General features: G+C 51.0%; 1 protein-coding gene across 3 annotated transcripts in view; it reads left to right on the forward strand.

Annotated features, from left to right (window-relative positions):
- The first annotated feature begins 1035 nt into the window (after positions 1-1035).
- The window catches only part of LOC125447420 (adenylate kinase isoenzyme 5-like), a 47999-nt gene continuing 30300 nt past the window's right edge, over positions 1036-18734 (forward strand). Inside the window, exons 1-7 of one of the 3 annotated variants that reach the window (XM_059639915.1) lie at positions 1036-1312; positions 8499-8685; positions 10723-10890; positions 12992-13164; positions 13659-13772; positions 16033-16221; positions 17720-17810. In XM_059639915.1, the coding sequence (XP_059495898.1) occupies positions 1259-1312; positions 8499-8685; positions 10723-10890; positions 12992-13164; positions 13659-13772; positions 16033-16221; positions 17720-17810 (976 nt within the window). In that variant the 5' untranslated portion in view covers positions 1036-1258. Of the gene's footprint in view, positions 1313-1342; positions 1838-8498; positions 8686-10722; positions 10891-12991; positions 13165-13658; positions 13773-16032; positions 16222-17719; positions 17811-18734 lie in introns of those variants that run through there. The other 2 variants (XM_059639916.1, XM_059639914.1) reach the window with 2 other exon arrangements.

The raw sequence follows: 18734 nt of genomic DNA on the forward strand, positions 1-18734 counted from the left end.
CAGCACTAGTGTTCCTCTATAGCAATTAGACTCAGTGTGAGCACTAGTGTTCCTCTATAGCTATTAGACTCAGTGTCAGCACTAGTGTTCCTCTATAGCAATTAGACTCAGTGTGAGCACTAGTGTTCCTCTATAGCAATTAGACTCAGTGTGAGCACTAGTGTTCCTCTATAGCTATTAGACTCAGTGTCAGCACTAGTGTTCCTCTATAGCTATTAGACTCAGTGTCAGCACTAGTGTTCCTCTATAGCAATTAGACTCAGTGTGAGCACTAGTGTTCCTCTATAGCTATTAGACTCAGTGTGAGCTGTAGTGTTCCTCTGTCGCAATTAGACTCAGTGTGAGCTGTAGTGTTCCTCTCTAGCAATTAGACTCAGTGTGAGCTGTAGTGTTCCTCTATAGCTATTAGACTCAGTGTGAGCTCTAGTGTTCCTCTATAGCTATTCGACTCAGTGTCAGCACTAGTGTTCCTCTCTAGCAATTAGACTCAGTGTGAGCACTAGTGTTCCTCTTTCGCAAATCGACTCAGTGTGAGCACCAGTGTTCCTCTATAGCTATTAGACTCAGTGTGAGCTGTAATGTTCCTCTGTAGCAATTAGACTCAGTGTGAGCACTAGTGTTCCTCTTTAGCTATTAGAGTCACAGTGATCGTGGAACAGCCTAAGATGTCACCCTTGAGCGATGTGTGAGTAATGGGTGGGGAAGAAGTGGAAGAGGAAAAGAGGCAGAATAAAGAGTCGAATAGGAGGGATGATGGAGGAGGAGGTGAAGGGCTGGTTGTAGTGTGGCAGCGAGGAGGTGTTGGTAGGGAGAGGGAGAATCGGATGGAGGGATGATGGAGGAGGAGGTGAAGGGCTGGTTGTAGTGTGGCAGGGAGGAGGTGTTGGTAGGGAGAGGGAGAATCGGATGGTGGGATGCGGGCGGGAGGAGAGGGCAGAGAATTGGGAAGCAGGGATTTGATTGATGGTGGGGTGTGAGAGGGGTGACGGGGTTGGGCGGAGTGGGTGTACGGGGACGTGAGAAAGAGCGTCTAAGGATCGGGCTGAGAGCAGGGAAAGGACGCAGCATGAGTTAAAATTTCAAATGCTCCATTGAAAACCTGAAGCTTCCGAAAGTCCGTGTCTCTGGCCGCCAGCTTTTTGCTGGAGTTTGTTCTCAAAATTGTAGGGTGAGAATGCCATGGTTATTCAGCAATACGCCCGGAAACTGACCCATTGTTTACCAAAAAATATCGGATCACCATAAAAAAATCCGATCAATGCTCATATGCTACGTCTGTGTGGATCTGAATCTGCCCCTCGGCATTACCAAGGTAACACTAGTCAGTGAAATCCTGTAAATAAATAGATGTGTCTGTGCAAAACATTCCACTGAATGTGACAGTGAGGGACCGCATCGTGGGAGAGGGAGGGAAGGAGGGAGAATAACAGTGACACTAGGACAGAGCGAGAGACTGAGAAAAGGAGGTGGAGAGAAATAGAGAGACAGATGAAGAGGGAGTGTGTGACCACAACAGAGAGAGGGAGAGAGTGAATGAGTCGGGGAGCGAGGGGATAGGGAGCAGGACAGGAGGAGAGAAAGGCAGACGGAGAGAGAAACAGACAGGGAACAGAGGGTAGGAGAGAGAGAGTTAGAGAGAGAGAGAAGGGGGAAGAGAGGGAGTGGTGGCTGTGGGGGGGGGGGTGTGTAGAAATAGAGACAGCGAGAGGGTGGAAGCTAAGAAGAGACACGCACACAGCCTCAGCACCAGGAGCACTGACAGGACGGATTCCTCGGGATGAGTAACAGCGAAGCTAAAGATTACATTTCCAAAAAGCAAATCCCTCTGCTGTTCGAGGTAAGGATTTGAAATCCATTCATGTTGTTTCTTTAAATTAACAGTATGAGAGGTTTTGAAGATTATCGGTTCAACATTTCCCAGTTGGAGCTCAGGTACAGGGTGCGTTCAGATCCGAGCCGGGGGCGGCTGGGGAATAGGGTCAGTGTCAGCTGGCGGGGGGGTGTAGTGTCAGGGACACCCACTTTCAGTTCCGACTACCCCCTTCCCGGGAAACGAGGCGCTGTCGTGGAGTGTTATTGGAGACTGTGTGTGTGTCACTGTGCCTGTCTATGAGTGTTTCTATATGTGCCTGTACCTGCGTGTATTGGTGTCTGAATCTGTGTGTGTGTGTGTGTGAGAGAGAGAGAGAGAGAGAGAGAGAGTGAGAGAGAGAATGGGGGAAAGAGTGTGTGTGTGTGTGTGTGAGAGAGAGAGAGACACGGAAAGAGAGAGCCTGTGTGTGTGAGCTAGAGAATCTGTCTGTGTCTGTGTGTGTGTGTGTATCTGTGTGTGTGAGAGTCTGTGTGTGTGAGAGAATCTGTGTGTGTGTGTATCTGTGTGTGTGAGAGAGACAGAAAGAAGGACTGAGTCTGTGTGTGAGAGAGAGAAAGAGGGAGTGAGTCTGTGTGTGTGAGAGAGAAAGAGGGAGTGAGTCTGTGTGTGTGTGTGAGAGAGAGAGAGGGAGAAAGAGGGAGTGAGTCTGTGTGTGTGAGAGAGGGAGAGGGAGAAAGAGGGAGTGAGTCTGTGTGTGTGAGAGAGAGAGAGAGAGGGAGAAAGAGGGAGAAAGAGGGAGTGAGTCTGTGTGTGTGTGTGTGTGTGTGTGTGAGAGAGAGAAAGAGGGAGTGAGTCTGTGTGTGAGAGAGAGAGAAAGAGGGAGTGAGTCTGTGTGTGTGAGAGAGAGAGGGAGAAAGAGGGAGTGAGTCTGTGTGTGAGAGAGAGAAAGAGGGAGTGAGTCTGTGTGTGAGAGAGAGAGAGGGAGAAAGAGGGAGTGAGTCTGTGTGTGTGTGTGAGAGAGAGAGAGAGAGAGAACGAACGAGGGAGTGAGAGTCTGTGTGTGTCAGGATGTGTTCGGAACCATTTCTGGAAGCGGCTGTACTTCAAACCACTGAGATTCCAGTCACCTGCCTGCCCACCCCACCCCATACTCACCACCCCACTGCAGACACATTCTCCCTCCCAGCTTTACCGTGTATACAGCACTGCAGATACAACCCAATACGTTTCTATGTGAGACATGCCCAATGGTATACGTTCCATTCCCTTCCATACATGGTGAACTGTATTGCCACACCAGGATTTGAACTGACTTTCTCAATATCACCCCCGGATTCAGCCTCTGCCGAGGCGCTTTCACTGAAACCTGCTCAAATCGTGGTGTTTCTGACTGACCGTGCCCTCAGCCAGTCCGTCACTGCTGTGGAGTTAGTGTAAAGCTGCTTTTCCCACAAGGACGGGCTGCTATAGCAGTACGATTTCACTGGATTCCCATCCAAGTGTGAGCTGTCTGAGGGAACCACACTCAGAGAGGGCACATCAGTGAGAAATGGCGAGGGTCCTCAGCAAAGTGAGGAATAAACATCACTCTCTGTGAGGTTCAAGCGCAGCTCTGAGCCTCAGTGGTGAATCATTCTAACTGTGGGTCATTTGGCTAATTTGCTTTGATTCAAACTGCAAACAGACCAGTGACAGTTCTAGATAACACAGTGTGGAGCTGGAGGAACACAATAGGCCAGGGAGCAGCAGAGGGACAGGAAAGCTGACGTTTCGGGTCCTGCTCCTCTGATGCTGCTGGGCCCGCTGTGTTCCTCCAGCTCCACACCTTGTTATCTCAGATTCCAGCATCGGCAGTTCCTACTGTCTCTGACAGCTCTAACTGGGCCTAAACGTGGTGTATCATTGTTGTTGGGTAATGTGAGAGCTAAGGGCAGTGATGGGAGCTGGTATTACTGAGAAGCTGCTGGGAGGGCTGGGGGCTGTTGGATCCCCTCGGGTTAGAGACCCAGTTGCCAATGCCAAACCCTCCCCACCTCTGACAATCCAGTCACTGGAGCGATCGCCGGGAAGCTGTGTTTCCAACTCGCACTCACAATTATAAAGCGCCTTAAGTTGTGGAAAATATCGCAAGGAAATGGTATATCAGACAAAAGCTAACACCGAGCCACCCTGAGCTGGGTTTGGGGTGGGGGATGGGAGAGGGGGAGGGAAGGAGGGAGGATGTAGGAGACGGAGTGAGACAGAGTGGGAGGGAAATAGAAGGAGGGACAGTGGGAGGGAGAAGGTGGGGGATGGAGGGAGGGAGGGAGTGGGAGGGAGAAGGTGTGGACGGAGGTAGAGACAGAGGGAGGGAGAAGGTGGGGGATGGAGGGAGGGAGAGGGAGGCAGGGAGAAGGAGAGAGGGAGGGATGGAGAGGAGGGTGTGAGCACAGGTAGGTAACGAATGGCCGCCAATAGCACAGCAACAATGCTGCCAGAGTTAGAGGACAATAAGACATTCAGCCCATCAGACCTGCTACCCCATGCAACAGCATCATGGCTAATTTAGTGTTTCAACTTCACTGTCCCACTCCCTCCCCTTCTCCCTGATTCCCTGAGAGACCAGGGGATCCCAGCCTTAACCATGAGGAAAGATTGACGAGGTCACAGGGCTGTAGGAGATTGCAGAGACAGGGAGAAGTGGACGATTAAATAGGAACGAGGGGCCTTCCGGAGTTAGGATGTGGATTATAATCGTTCAGATCAGCTGTAGTTTTAAATGAACCTGCTGAGACCCACCGCTACACTCCCCATGACCAGTAAGACCCACCAGTACACTCCCTGTGACCAGTAAGACCCATCGGTAAACTCCCCGTGACCAGGAAGAACCCATCGGTACACTCCCCGAGACCAGTAAGACCCACCGGTACACTCCCCATGACCAGTAAGAACCCATTGGACAACTCCCCGTGACCAGTAGGAACCCACCGGTACACTCCCCGTGACCAGTAAGAACCCACCGGTACAGTCCCCGTGACAAGTAAGACACACCGGTACAGTTCCTGTGACCAGTAAGATCCACCCATACATGCCATGACCAGTAAGACCCACAGTTACACTCCCTGTGACCAGTAAGACCCACAGGTACACTCCCCGTGACCAGTAAGACCCACAAGTACACTCCCCGTGACCAGTAAGACCCACAGGTACACTCCCCATGACCAGTAAAACCCACCAGTACACTCGCCGTGACCAGTAAGAACCCACCAGTACACTCCCCGTGACCAGTAAGACCCACCGGTACACTCCCTGTGACCAGTAAGAACCCACAGGTACACTCCCTCTGACCAGTAAGAATGCACAGGTAAACTCTCCGTGACCAGTAAGACCCACCATACACTCCCCGTGACCAGTAAGACCTATCGGTACACTCCCCATGACCAGTAAGAACCCACAGGTACACTCCCCATGACCAGTAAGACCTACCGGTACACTCCCCATGACCAGTAAGAACCCACAGGTAAACTCCCCGTGACCAGTAAGACCTACCGGTACACTCCCCATGACCAGTAAGACCCACCGGTACACTCCCCGTGACCAGTAAGCTCCACCGGTACACTCCCCGTGACAGTAGGAACCCACCGGTACACTCCCCGTAACCAGTAAGAACCCACCACTACGCTCCCTGTGACCAGTAAGAACCCACCGGTACACAGCCCGTGATCAGTAAGACCCACCGGTACACACCCCGTGACCAGTAAGAACCCACCCATACACCCCTGTGACCAGTAAGACCCACAGGTACACTCCCCGTGACCTGTAAGAACCCAACGGTACTCTCCCTGTGACCAGTAAGACCCACAGGTACACTCCCCGCGACCAGTAAGACCCACAGTTACTCTCCCCGTGACCAGTAAGACCCACTGGTACACTGCCCATGACCGGTAAGACCCACCGGTACACTCCCCCTGACCAATAAGAACCCACAGGTACACTGCCCGTGACCAGTAAGAACCCACAGGTACACTCCCCGTGACAGTAGGAACCCACCGGTACACTCCCCGTGACCAGTAAGAACCCACCCACACACTCCCTGTGACCAGTAAGACCCCCTCCCCGTGACCTGTAAGAACCCAACAGTACACTCCCTGTGACCAGTAAGACCCACAGTTACACTCCCCGTGACCAGTAAGACCCACCGGTACACTCCCCATGACCAGTAGGAACCCACCGGTACACTCCCCGTGACCAGTAAGAACCCACCCATACACTCCCTGTGACCAGTAAGACCCCCTCCCCGTGACCTGTAAGAACCCACCGGTACACTCCCCATGACCAGTGAGAACCCAACAGTACACTCCCTGTAACCAGTAGGAACCTACAGGTACACTCCCTGTGACCAGTAAGACCCACCGGTACACACCCCATGACCAGTAGGAACCCACCGGTACACACTCCATGACCAGTAAGAATGCACAGGTACACTCCCCATGACCAGTAAGACCCACCGGTACACTCTCCTGACCAGTAAGAATGCACAGGTACACTGCCCATGACCAGTAAGACTGACCGGTACACTCCCCATGACCATTAAGAACCCACAGGTACACTCCCTGTAACCAGTAAGACCCACAGGTACACTCCCCGTGACCAGTAGGAACCCACCAGTACACACTCTCCTGACCAGTAGGAACCCACCGGTACACACCCCATGACCAGTAAGAATGCTTAGGTACACTCCCCATGACCATTAAGAACCCACAGGTACACTCCCCGTGACCAGTAAGAACCCACAGGTACACTCCCTGTGACCAGTAACACCCACCGGTACACTCCCCCGCTTTATCGTTACGTGTGCCAAAAGACAATGGAAAGTTTTGTTTATGAGCAGTACTGGCAGGTCACAGCAACCAAAGGGCTGATTAAAAGGACTTTGGAGGCGCACAAGCTGCATTGCACAGGGCCCACACTCGGCTGGATGAACGTTACCAAGGTATACCTCATCCTAGAGCTTCTTCTCCAGAGATAGGGACATTACCACCCCACCCCGAGCCTCTGAGCTCTTGTTTAATGACGGGTGGCAGGTTGGGAGGGTCCGGGAATATGACCAGGCTGTGGCAACCTGTTGGGAAGTTTGGAAAATGATCTGGAAGTGTGGAGTTTCTGACTGTGCGCTGTCACTCTGGGTGAGATTCACTTCCAGCCTGTACTGCTGACTATTCAACCAGGGAAGGCGGCACCTGGGCCATGTAGAAGATGGGAAGAAGCCCCTGGCTGATTTCCAGGGCAGGTGAAGGGAAACTTATTCCAATTGAATCCAGCAACACCCCCTTGTGAAAGTCAGCACCCGGATATGGGGCAGGGATGCATGTGGATGTGATGAACCTTGTGGCTAAATAGCCTCCTGCCTAGATTAAAGCGCGCGGGGCATGATCCTCAAAAGCGGAAGCACTGTGCAGTAAAGGAGGTCGGAAAGTGAAACCGGCCGGAGCTGACAATGTACACACTCTTCAACGTTGCGCAGGTCCACAAGGTGAGGCTTCAAACTGATGGGTTAACATTCCCCTTCGCCTTTCATGGGCTACTGCTCCGGTCCCATTGAGAGAGGTCAATATTCCTCTTCAGGCAGAGTCCTGGATATCTTGAATTCTTACAGCACGTCAACAACCCTCCAAACAACTCATTATCGAATTTACTTAGAGCTCACTGAACATTCTCTTCAAAATATTCCATTAACCGTAATTTGGAACAGAAAGAGGTGGTGAGCTGCAGTGGGCTGAAGTGTACTCTCCATGTGGAGTGGGCTGATGGGTTCGGCCTAAGTGGATCCAGCAGTATCTGTGTATCTCAGCCTGGCCTGAACATCACCCACTCACTGTGTCTACATCCCACTCACAGCCTGGCCACCAAGCCTGCAGCGAGATAGCAGCGAAACATTTGGGTTGCAGCACACTCTCGCGAAAGAAGTCAAAACCCAGGTGCAACAGCACCACCAGCCAGCAGGAGCATGTAATTACAGCATGACATGTTTACATAGACCGTTCCCATTGTAGGTGTAGGAATTTTTAATGGGATATGTTGTTAAGATGGGCCAGATTCCTGCGAAGTCAAAAGGTGAAGAGTTTCCTAGGTGCTGTAAGAGGTTCGCAAGGCGTATGTATAAAACAATGTGATTGGTATCTACCCAGAGGGAGCTGGCTATCGTGGATAATGATTCATTGCTGTGTCATCTGATCACTGAAGAATTAACAACGTGTTAAAAATATGACATTGCCTTTTTTTAAAAAAGCATTTAAAATGTGACTTTATCACATGTCATGGTGCCTCAGTGGTCAGCACTGCTGCCTCATAGCACCAGGGACCCAAGTTCGATTCCAGCCTCGGGTGACTGTCTGTGTGGAGTTTGCACATTCTCCCCGTGTCTGCGTGGGTTTCCTCTGGGTACTCCTGTTTGCTCCCACAGTCCACAGGCTAGGGTAGGTTGGCTATGCTAGATTGCCTCGTCGTACCCAGGGATGTGCAGGCTGGGGGGGTTAGCAACAGGAAATGCAGGGCTGGGGGAGTGGGTCTAGGTGGAATGCTATTCGGAGGGTCAGTGCAGACTTGATGGGCTATGTAACATCTTTGCACACTGTAGGTGTTCTTATGATTATTGTTGGATATTGGTTCCATATTGAGTCAGTGTGAGCCCATACTTTTTTCTCAGAGTATGTTGACAGGCCTCATGTACCATCGGCCCGAGGAGCCCCTGGAGTATCTGGAGAACTGCCTAAAGAAAGTCCGAGAGATTGGGGGCTTGGAGAAAGTTCGGTGGGACATGTTCATCGTTCAGGAGAAGAGGGCACTGCCAGCTGTCGGTGGGAGCCAGGGGAAGAGAACGATTTATCGAAGTGGTAATGAGCTGCCCTCAAATCTTTACACGTATTACATTGTCTATACTGATACAGTTTACAAAACTCTCTGCCTATTCTCACATGTTATTCAGTCAGATAGCCTGCAGGTTTCTCCACAGGACAACCTTGGCACTTAGTGGGAGGGGTTTGACAGATATTCTGCATTACTCTACCCTATGATGCTGAGGAGAATTTCCTGATTGTGAGAAAGCTGGTTTCGCCTCACCACCAGCATTTGACCGACCCATCTCAACAAAAATGCCCAGCTGAGGCGCTCCCCTGGAAATGCAGAAAGTGCACCTCGGGGATGGTGTCGGGGAAGGTCACAAAGTATGGACTAGGGATGTTCCCAGTTTCCATCTGCAGTCCAGGCCATATTAGTGTCACAGTGACCGGAAATAAAGGAGAAGAGAGTTACAATTTGCACCTTACTTAACCCCATCTCACTACACACCCATCGCAACCTCTTAGATAGAGGGGAAGACATGACGCTGTCTGAACATATGGCACAGGAAGAACAGCAAATCCAATTTATTACAAGAATTAGGTTTATACTGAGACGAATTGCACAAAGAAATTTACAAAAAAAATCCACACAACTTATAAATTTGAAATATCATGGTGTTTCAGTTCTTTTTCTCAAAGACTGAATCTACTCCTGCTCGGCTCTGTGTGAGATGAGCCTATGACCACTGTATACAGTTTTGGTCTCTCTGCTATAGAATGGATATTATTAAGATTTCCCAAGATGTTGCTGGGAATGGAGGGGTTTGAGATGGAAAAATAGGCTGGATAGGTTGGGACTTTTTTCACTGGACCATGGGAGGCTGAGGGGGGAGCTTATAGAGGTTTGTAAAATCATGAGTGACGTAAATAAGGTGAATGGCAAGGGTCATTTCCCTAGGGTGGGGGAGTTCAAAAGTAGGGGGCATATTTTTAAGGTGGGAGGGGGAAAGATTTTAAAAGAACATGAGGGGCAACTTTTCTACACAGAGCGTGGTCTGTGTGTGGAATGAACTGCCAGAGGAAGTGGGGGAGGCAGGTGCAGTTACAACATTTAAAAGACATTTGGATAAGTACAGGAAAGGAAAAGGTTTGGAGGGATATGGGCTAAACACAGGCGGGTGGGACCAGTTTAGTTTGGGAACATGGTCTGCATGGACTGGCTGGACCAAAGGGTCTATTTCTGTGCTGTATGACTCTGTGACTGTTGGATTGAGAAAGAGTTGACCCCAGTTGTGGTGAATAGCCAGCCGAGGAATATGTAAAACACAATCTTGTCAAATGAGATTGCTTACAACTGAGAATGATCCAAACACTATGAAAGGTATTTAAAAAACGAGCAGCATATTATTTAGAATTTGCAAGTTATGTGCAGTATTTCTGTTAGCTATTTATCTATTTTGCTCCAATATAAATCTGTTTTACTTAAAATGAATCAGATTTGCTGTTCTGCCTGAACAGGGGATCATTTGAAATCTGGTGCTAAGGTTTAATGAAAGGGATCTAGTTAGATCTCAGGTACAGCTGTCATAGTCCCATTCACAGCATATGTTATATTGCAAAGCTTGTGCTGTAAATGCAGAGAGGCATTTGGAAACAGTGACCTTGCGTGAACACAGAGAGGTGCATTAGGGAGAGATTCTGAATCATTACAATAGATGAGGACAGAGTGGTAACATTACAACACATTATCTTGGTTGCATTATTAAAATGAAGCCAAGCTAAGTAATGCTGGATTCTGTGCTCTGTGATTCTATGGCATTGAAAACAAAGGCTTGGGGTTTAAGTGATTCTGTGGTTTTAAATTGCAACTTCGAGATGGCATGTGGGAGTAGAACACATTGTAAATCGATGCAAAGCAGTGCACTTACGGCGAGCGTACAGAGCAGCACAGTAACGGTTGGCACAGGACTGCTGCTTTGATTTGAATGGGGACCCTGGTGGGGAAAGCCAGGGGATTAAAACGGGTTTTGATAGTTTCTCAGTGTTTCACTGTTTGATCTCCCTGTGGTGGTTCCCCACCTGCCCCCTCAGCTTTCTCAGAGAGCCGCAGCATCAGTCACTATCGATATGATCGCCTCCCTCCAATTCACCAGTTCTCCATTGAGAGCGACACCGACCTCTCAGAGACAGATGAGCTCATCGAGGAATACATGGTGTTTGACCCATCGAAACCCCGGCCAAGGATCATCCTGGTCATCGGTAAGGACACTGGAGTGGGGGGTGGGGGGGCGCGGTCACCAGGGCTTTATTGGTAAGGTCACTAGGGGGTTATCGTTACGGTCACTGGGAGGGGGTCACGGAGGGGCGGTTATTGGTAAGGTCACCGAAGGGTTATCGGTAAGGTCACCAAAGGGTTATTGGATAGGTCACAAGGGGGTCATCGGTAAGGTCACCGGTGGGGTGTTATCACTAAAGTCACCAGGGGGTTATCAGCAAGGTCACTGGGGCAGGTGTTATCAGTAAGGTCACCGGGGGTTATCAGCAAGGTCACCGGGGGTCATCAGTGAGATCACTGGGAGATCACGGTAAGGTCACTGAAGTTGGGGGGAAGGGGCTACCCATCATCATCCTTCCCTCCATTCCCTCCTCAGGTTAGCCACCCAGGGCAGGTCAGATGACTGAGCCCACCAATCCCTTTCTGGGCTGATATCCAGGGAAAGCCCCCAACAGGGTGAGTGTTCCTGACCCTGGGTAACAGCATCTCCTTCAAGTCGGAGGTTCATGTGGGATTCCAGGGTTTGGGCTTTGTTACTGAGAAGGAGGGAGCAGGGCCATGGGGCTGCTGCCTAGTTGGAGATGGGATTTGAACCTCAGCTGCCTCTGTCCCTTCAGCTGGGATAGAGAAGATCCCAGGGCCAGGCATTTCTCCCTGGTTTTCTGGCTAAAACATATCCCTTAATCATTGTCACTGATTGTCCAGAATCACATCGCTGCCTGTTGGATCTTGCTGTGTTCGAATTGTCTGCTGTGACAGTGACTGCACTTCGATAAAACATCACCAGCTCCTTATCCCTGTCATAACCCTCAACCTATCCACACCAGGGCAGCTTGGGGTCCCAGAACCAAGTCATTCCTTGTCATCTTATTCCAAGTGATGCCGCTGCTCTCATCGGATTGACATTCCCTGATGACCATTTCTAGAGGCTTCAGGAAAACTCCTGGCATTTCCCCCTGTTGTTAATCACCGAGAGAAGGAGCACATTCACTCCAATAACATATGCTTGGACACTACACAGAAACTGCATCTGCCTGAGGACAGTTGAAATTGATCAGGATTCTCCAGAATGGGGAGCACAGAGTGCTCCATAATTCCCACTCCTGTGTGTAGATGAAAGCAGACTGGGACTTAGCAAGAACAGACTCGACAGGCTGAATGTCCTCACCCTGTGCTGTAACCATGCTGTGATTCCATGATTCATTGCCCAGTTGTGATGTTAATACGTGTCAATGATGATGAAGCTACACTAGGTGTGAAAGGATAATTACAGATATAGACAATTCTGTAAGCAGTGAGAACACTCTCCCATGCTTAGTGTATGCACAGACTGACAAACTGAAACAAGCATTTTTTCTTTGGATGAATATATTTTAACGAGGCCTTAGGTCTGGATGGAGAGAGGTACTGGCACAGTTTTTTCAGTGACCAGTGACCCTGGGGGAACCCACGTCTGGATGGACCATGGTTGAATCTCCCCCCACTGTCCGATCCACCAGCAATGACAAGTTAATTGCTGTCTGGGTGTGCACCTACTGCCCACGGAGAAGCTGGTGATGAGGAACACCCACCGCACTCCTCCTGCTGTGGGCTGACCCACAATTCCCTAAGGGAGAGAATTCCAGGATTCTGACCCAGCAACCCAGAAGGAAGGGCGATATATTTCCAAATCAGGATGGTGTGCAGCATGGAGGGGAGCTTGCAGGGGGTGGCTTTCCCATGTATCCGCTGCCTCTCGTTTTTTGAGCTGGAAGTGTTTGTGGGTTTGGAAGGTGCTGTCTGAGGATCTTTGATGCCTTTCTACAGCGTATCTTGCGGATACTATACACTGCTGCCACTGAGGGAATGGACGTTTGTGGGTTTAATGAATGGGGCGTTGATCTAATGGGGCTGTTGTTCTGGATGTTCACAATCTGTACAACATGGGGAGTTCATTGGATTTAGTGGGGCGTGGGGGATATGTCAAGAACCCAGTTTTTTCTGATGGACAGATTGATCTCTGTGTAGCCCTGTCTGTGATATCAGTGATTCCTCCTTTCCTCCCTCCCTCCCTCCCTCTCTCTGTTTCATTCCCTCCATCTGAAGGTGGGCCAGCTAGCGGCAAGGGAACCCAGAGCATGAAAGTAGCTGAGCGTTACGGGTTTGTCCACATCTCTGTGGGGGAGCTGCTGCGGGACAAGATGCTTCATAACGCCAGCAACAACCGGAAATGGGGCTTGATCGCGAAAATCATCATGAATGGAGAGCTAGCTCCTCAGGTAATGGAGAGGTGGAGAGCTCATGTTCTCCCACTGGAAACAAGGTGGGAGTGGGGTGGGTGGGGGAGAGGGGTAGGGCTGTAAGGAGTGGGCTTGGTGTGGCTTCTAAACCCCAACCTGGTTCACTCCTGTCCTTTAGGGAAGGAAATCCATTACCATTAGCCCATCTGGCCTCCATGTGACTCCAGACACACAGCAATGTGACTACCCTCTGAAATGGCCAAGAGAGGCACCAAGGGTAATTAGGGACTGCCAGTCTTGCCCAGTGACACCTAGATCCCATGGATTTATGAGAATCTGAAGCTGTGTTGGTGTGAGCAGTGCATGAAGAGATTAACCCTGAGTCTGTCAGTCCGTGTTTTCCAGGGACTAGGGGCTCATCAGCCTCAAGTATCAGGATAATACTCACCGGTGCTTCAGAGACCTCAGGTTCTGCAGGTGAAATCTTTCCAGATTTATCACGGTCAGCACTGTTTGTTTTGGTTCCCCGGCAGGAGACTACAATAACGGAGATTAAGCAGAAGCTGATGCAGCAGCCGGATTCCCCGGGATTTGTAATCGATGGATTCCCCCGTGAGGTCTCCCAGGCTATCTGCTTCGATGATCAGGTGATCACATTACCCAGTCAGTCAGATCAAAGTCCTTACTGACAATCCCAAACCCCGTCCCTAGCAATCCCAAACCCCATCCCTGACAATCCCAAACCCATTCCCCGACAATCCCAAACCCCGTCCCTGACAATCCCAAACCCCATCCCTGACAATCCCAAACCCATTCCCCGACAATCCCAAACCCCGTCCCCGACAATCCCAAACCCCGTCCCTGGCAATCCCAAACCCATTCCCCAACAATCCCAAACCCTGTCTCTGACAATCCCCAACCCATTCCCCAACAATCCCAAACCCCGTCCCTGATAATCCCAAATACCGTCCCCGACATTCCCGAACATGGCCCCCACAATCCAAAATCCATTCCCTAACATTCCCAAACACATTCCCCGACAATCCCAAACCCATTCCCTGACAATCCCAAACCCCGTCCCTGACAATCCCAAACCCCGTCCCCGACAATCCCAAACCCCATCCCTGGCAATCCCAAACCCATTCCCCGACAATCCCAAACCTTGTCTCTGACAATCCCAAACTCATTCCCCAACAATCCCAAACCCCGTCCCTGACAATCCCAATCCCATTCCCCGACAATCCCAAACCCTGTCCCTGGCAATCCCAAACCCTGTCCCTGATAATCCCAAATACCATCCCCAACATTCCCGAACTTGGCCCCCACAATCCAAAATCCATTCCCTAACATTCCCAAACCCATTCCCCAACAATCCCAATACCATTCCCCGACAATCCCAAACCCCATCCCTGGCAATCCCAAACCCCGTCCCTGACAATCCCAAACCCCGTCCCTGGCAATCCCAAACTCATTCCCCAACAATCCCAAACCCCGTCCCTGACAATCCCAAACCCATTCCCCGACAATCCCAAACCCTGTCCCTGATAATCCCAAATACTGTCCCCAACATTCCCGAACTTGGTCCCCACAATCCAAAATCCATTCCCTAACATACCCAAACCCATTCCCCAGCAATTCCAAATGCATTCCCCGAAAAACAAAACCCCGTCCCTGAGAATCCTAAACCCGGTCCCGACAATCCCAAACCCTTTCCCAGAAAATCCCAAACCACATCCTTGACATTCCCAAACAATGACCCCACAATCCAAAATCCATTCCCTAATGTTCCCAAACCCTATTCCTAACAATCCCAACCCCGTTTCCGACAATCCCAAGCCCATTCCCAGACAATCTTGAACCCTATCCCAGACAATCGAAAACTGGTCCAATGTAATCACTGTGTGATGTGGTTAAGGGACAACTAATAGGCACACAGCAAGATCCCACAGACAGCGCTCCAATTAGATTTAAAATCATCAACTGTCGAATGGCGTGGCTTGACTGAGTCATCTTCATCAAATTCATCAATAATATCTCGGGAGAGTTACCAGCATCTGGGGGCACAGAGAACCTCTGTTTAATATCATGGAAAAACACAGCACACCAAACAGTGCCCACTCCCTCCGCACTGACCCTCCCACAGTGCCGACTCCCTCAGCACTGACCCTCCCACAGTGCCGACTCCCTTAGCGCTGACCATCCCACAGTGCCCACTCCCTCAGTGCTGACCCTCTGACAGTGCAGCACTCCATCAGCGCTGATCCTCCGACAGTGCGGCACTCTGTCAGCACTGACCCTCCCACAGTGACCTCTCCCTCAGCATTGACCCTCCGACAGTACCCACTCCCTCAGCACTGACCATCCAACAGTGCCCACTCCCTCAGCACTGACCCTCCGACAGTGCAGCGCTCCCTCAGCACTGACCCTCCGACAGTGCCCACTCTCTCAGCACTGACCCTCCGACAGTGCCCACTCCCTCAGCACTGACCATCCGACAGTGCCCACTCCCTCAGCACTGACCCTCCGACAGTGCAGCGCTCCCTCAGCACTGACCCTCCGACAGTGCCCACTCTCTCAGCACTGACCCTCCGACAGTGCCCACTCCCTCAGCACTGACCCTCCGACAGTGCCCACTCCCTCAGTGCTGTGCTCTGACTCAGTATTGACCTTTAAACTGAAGTTTACTGATTTTAGGTAAAAATGTGGGAGCCTGATGCTGATCTACCTGACCCTGAGTAACAGCAGGAGGTTGGCTGTAGCTGGTTGGGGTTGCAGTGAAACTGCAAAGTGTAGCTGGCAGTAAACTGAGAGAAATAGTACCGTGTGGAACTGGAGTGTGAAGTGAGTGTTTTATTCATGCTGAGTAAGAGTGTGGATTCTAATGTTTTGGTGGTGTGTGCTCCTGAGATCTGTGTTCCAGACCTGGTGATCTATCTGTCGTGTGCCACCTGCCACCTGAAGGAGCGCCTAGAGAAACGGGCAGAGGAGGGCAGACCTGATAACAACCCGAAAGCCATACAGCGTCGCCTGGTCACCTTCAAACAAAACACCGTGCCTCTTGTGCAGTATTACCAGGAGAGGAACCTCATTGTGACGGTGAGCGGGGTACAGCTCCTTGGGAAGCCTCACTACCCAACTGCACAGGGGGGATGGACATCCCGTCCATCAGCGTGACACCATCTGGAGACTCTCTGTCTCATCCAGCCAGCCCTTGCTACACCACCCCCCACCCCCAACCCCCCACTGCACTGTGCTGTCTCTCGCTGACCTTTCAGTGTGGACCCACTTCCCCTTTCAAATCTCAGCCTTCTACGCTGCTTCCACCTCATGTTGTAAGAGGCTGGAACTGTATCGTCCCAGCCCTCCTGGGTTTACTTTCACTCTCCGGTTATTTTCACCCTCTCCCCTGTCACCAGAAACGAATCTCCTTCCTTCACAACCCCCTGTCTTTCAGAACTGTTCCAGCTCAATCTCCCCTCAACCCTCCATGGTCCAGGGAACATGATACCAGCTTCTGCATCCAAGCTGGAAGGGCCGCCCTTCGACACATTGTGCCTGTGCTAACCCTCCGGAGGGAGCCGTTTGCGTACAGAACTACACTTGCCCTTGCAGACCTGACGGGCCGAATGGCATAATTCTGCTCTGTATCTTATGGCTTCCCTGTATCATGCACCTCCCTCCTCTCCAGATGTTTAAAATACTTAGAAAACGCAGGAAAAATTGTACAGTGCAGGAACTCATTCAGCCCGTCGAGTCTGTGCTTGATACAAAATGAGTGGCTAGCCTCACTCCACTGTTCAGAGTGGGGTCGCCATCGAGGGGCATTACGGGACTGCGATGTCAATAATCCAGACTGCTTGATGGGAAACAGTGTAGAGGGAGCTTTACTCTGCATCTAACCCCGTGCTTTTCCTGCTCTGGGAGTGCTTGATGGGAGATCCGAGATATTTTACCACACTCCCAATCTCATGTTTTCTGAGCTGTGTTTTACATCTCGGTTTGTTTTCTGCATCTGTGTTCGCAGTCAGTGAAGTTACTGAGGGATTGTTCTGTGTGTGTGTGTGTGTGTGTGTGTGTGTGTGTGTGTGTGTCTCTCTCTCTCTGTGCGCGCGTGTGTGTGTGTGTGTGTGTGTGTGTGAATGCGTGTGTGTGTGTGTGTGTGTCTCTCTCTCTCTCTCTGTGCGTGTGTGTGTGTGTGTGTGTGAATGCGTGTGTGTGTGTGTGTGTGTCTCTCTCTCTCTGTGCGTGTGTGTGTGTGTGTGTGAATATGTGTGTGTGTGTGTGTGTGTCTCTCTCTGTGCGCGCGCGTGTGTGTGTGTGTGAATGTGTGTGTGTGTGTGCGTGTGTGTCTGTGTGTGTGTGTCTCTCTCTCTCTCTGTGTGTCTGTGTGTGTGTCTCTCTCTCTGTGACTGTGTGTGTCTGTGTGTCTGTGTGTGTGTGTGTGTGTGTGTGTCTCTCTCTCTCTCTCTCTCTCTCTGTGACTGTGTGTGTGTGTGTGTGTGTCTGTGTGTGTGTGTGTCTCTCTCTCTCTCTCTCTCTGTGACTGTGTGTGTGTGTGTGTGTGTGTGTCTCTCTCTCTCTTTCTCTCTCGTAGTTCGATGGTGACAGGCCTGAGGGTGAGGTGTTTGATGAAATCCGAGCGACTGTTGATGGAAAACTCACCCCCAACAATGAGCCAGTGCCCGGTAAGTGCCAACTGCAGGTGGGGTCAGGGGTGGGGAGGAGTGAGGGTGGGAGTGAGAGCGGGATGGTGGGTGGAAGTGAGGGAATGATGCCCTGCTTCCCCATCCACAGTGGGTTATTCCTGAAATTCCTGCACTTCTCCCAGGGAGCTGCTAAGATGGCTATCGGTCTAGGGTAACAGGCATCAGATCAATGACCAGGACTGAGCTGGGGACTGTTCCTTCCACACTGAATTTAATTGGAACATAACCTCCATGAGTAGTTTATTCAGACTGAATAAAACAGTCTTTCCCGGATGCTGAAGGTAAGTGCCTGAAAGGGCTAGCACAAACATTGAGGGGCTGAATGGCCTGATGCAGGAATGTGCCTGCTTTAAAGCCTGACCAGAATGTCTGCCCTTAGGGGTGAGCGTGGTTTGGGACGGGGGTCAGGTTGGTGTCGCTCTGGAACTGAGAATGACCTTCACACTCCCAGGCCCCAGCACCCAGCCCCCAGCCTAGAGCACCCAGACCCCAGCCTACAGCACCCAGCACCCAGCCCCCAGCCTACAGCACCCAGCCCCCAGCCTACAGCACCCAGCACCCAGCCCCCAGCCTACAGCACCCAGCACCCAGTCCCCAGCCTAGAGCACACAGCCCCCAGCCTAGAGCACCCAGCCCCCAGCCTACAGCACCCAGCACCCAGCCCCCAGCCCCCAGCCGCTGCCAGTGACCCTGTGCTGTGAGCTGTAACAGGGTGTTTTAGAGTCACTCACACGGGGACTTGTACTGAAATATTTCTCACATTTTGATGTCACCGTGCAGTATTTTTAGTGTTTGCAGTGAGCCATGTGTTAAATTCTGGTTTTCTGAGGCAGAGATGTGAAGGATTTAGATTAATCGGAGACAAACACAAATTAGAGTGACTGTTAGCTAGAGTTAATAAAG

This window comes from Stegostoma tigrinum, chromosome 35, assembly GCF_030684315.1.
Source record: "Stegostoma tigrinum isolate sSteTig4 chromosome 35, sSteTig4.hap1, whole genome shotgun sequence".
Classification (NCBI taxonomy): Eukaryota; Metazoa; Chordata; class Chondrichthyes; order Orectolobiformes; family Stegostomatidae; genus Stegostoma; species Stegostoma tigrinum.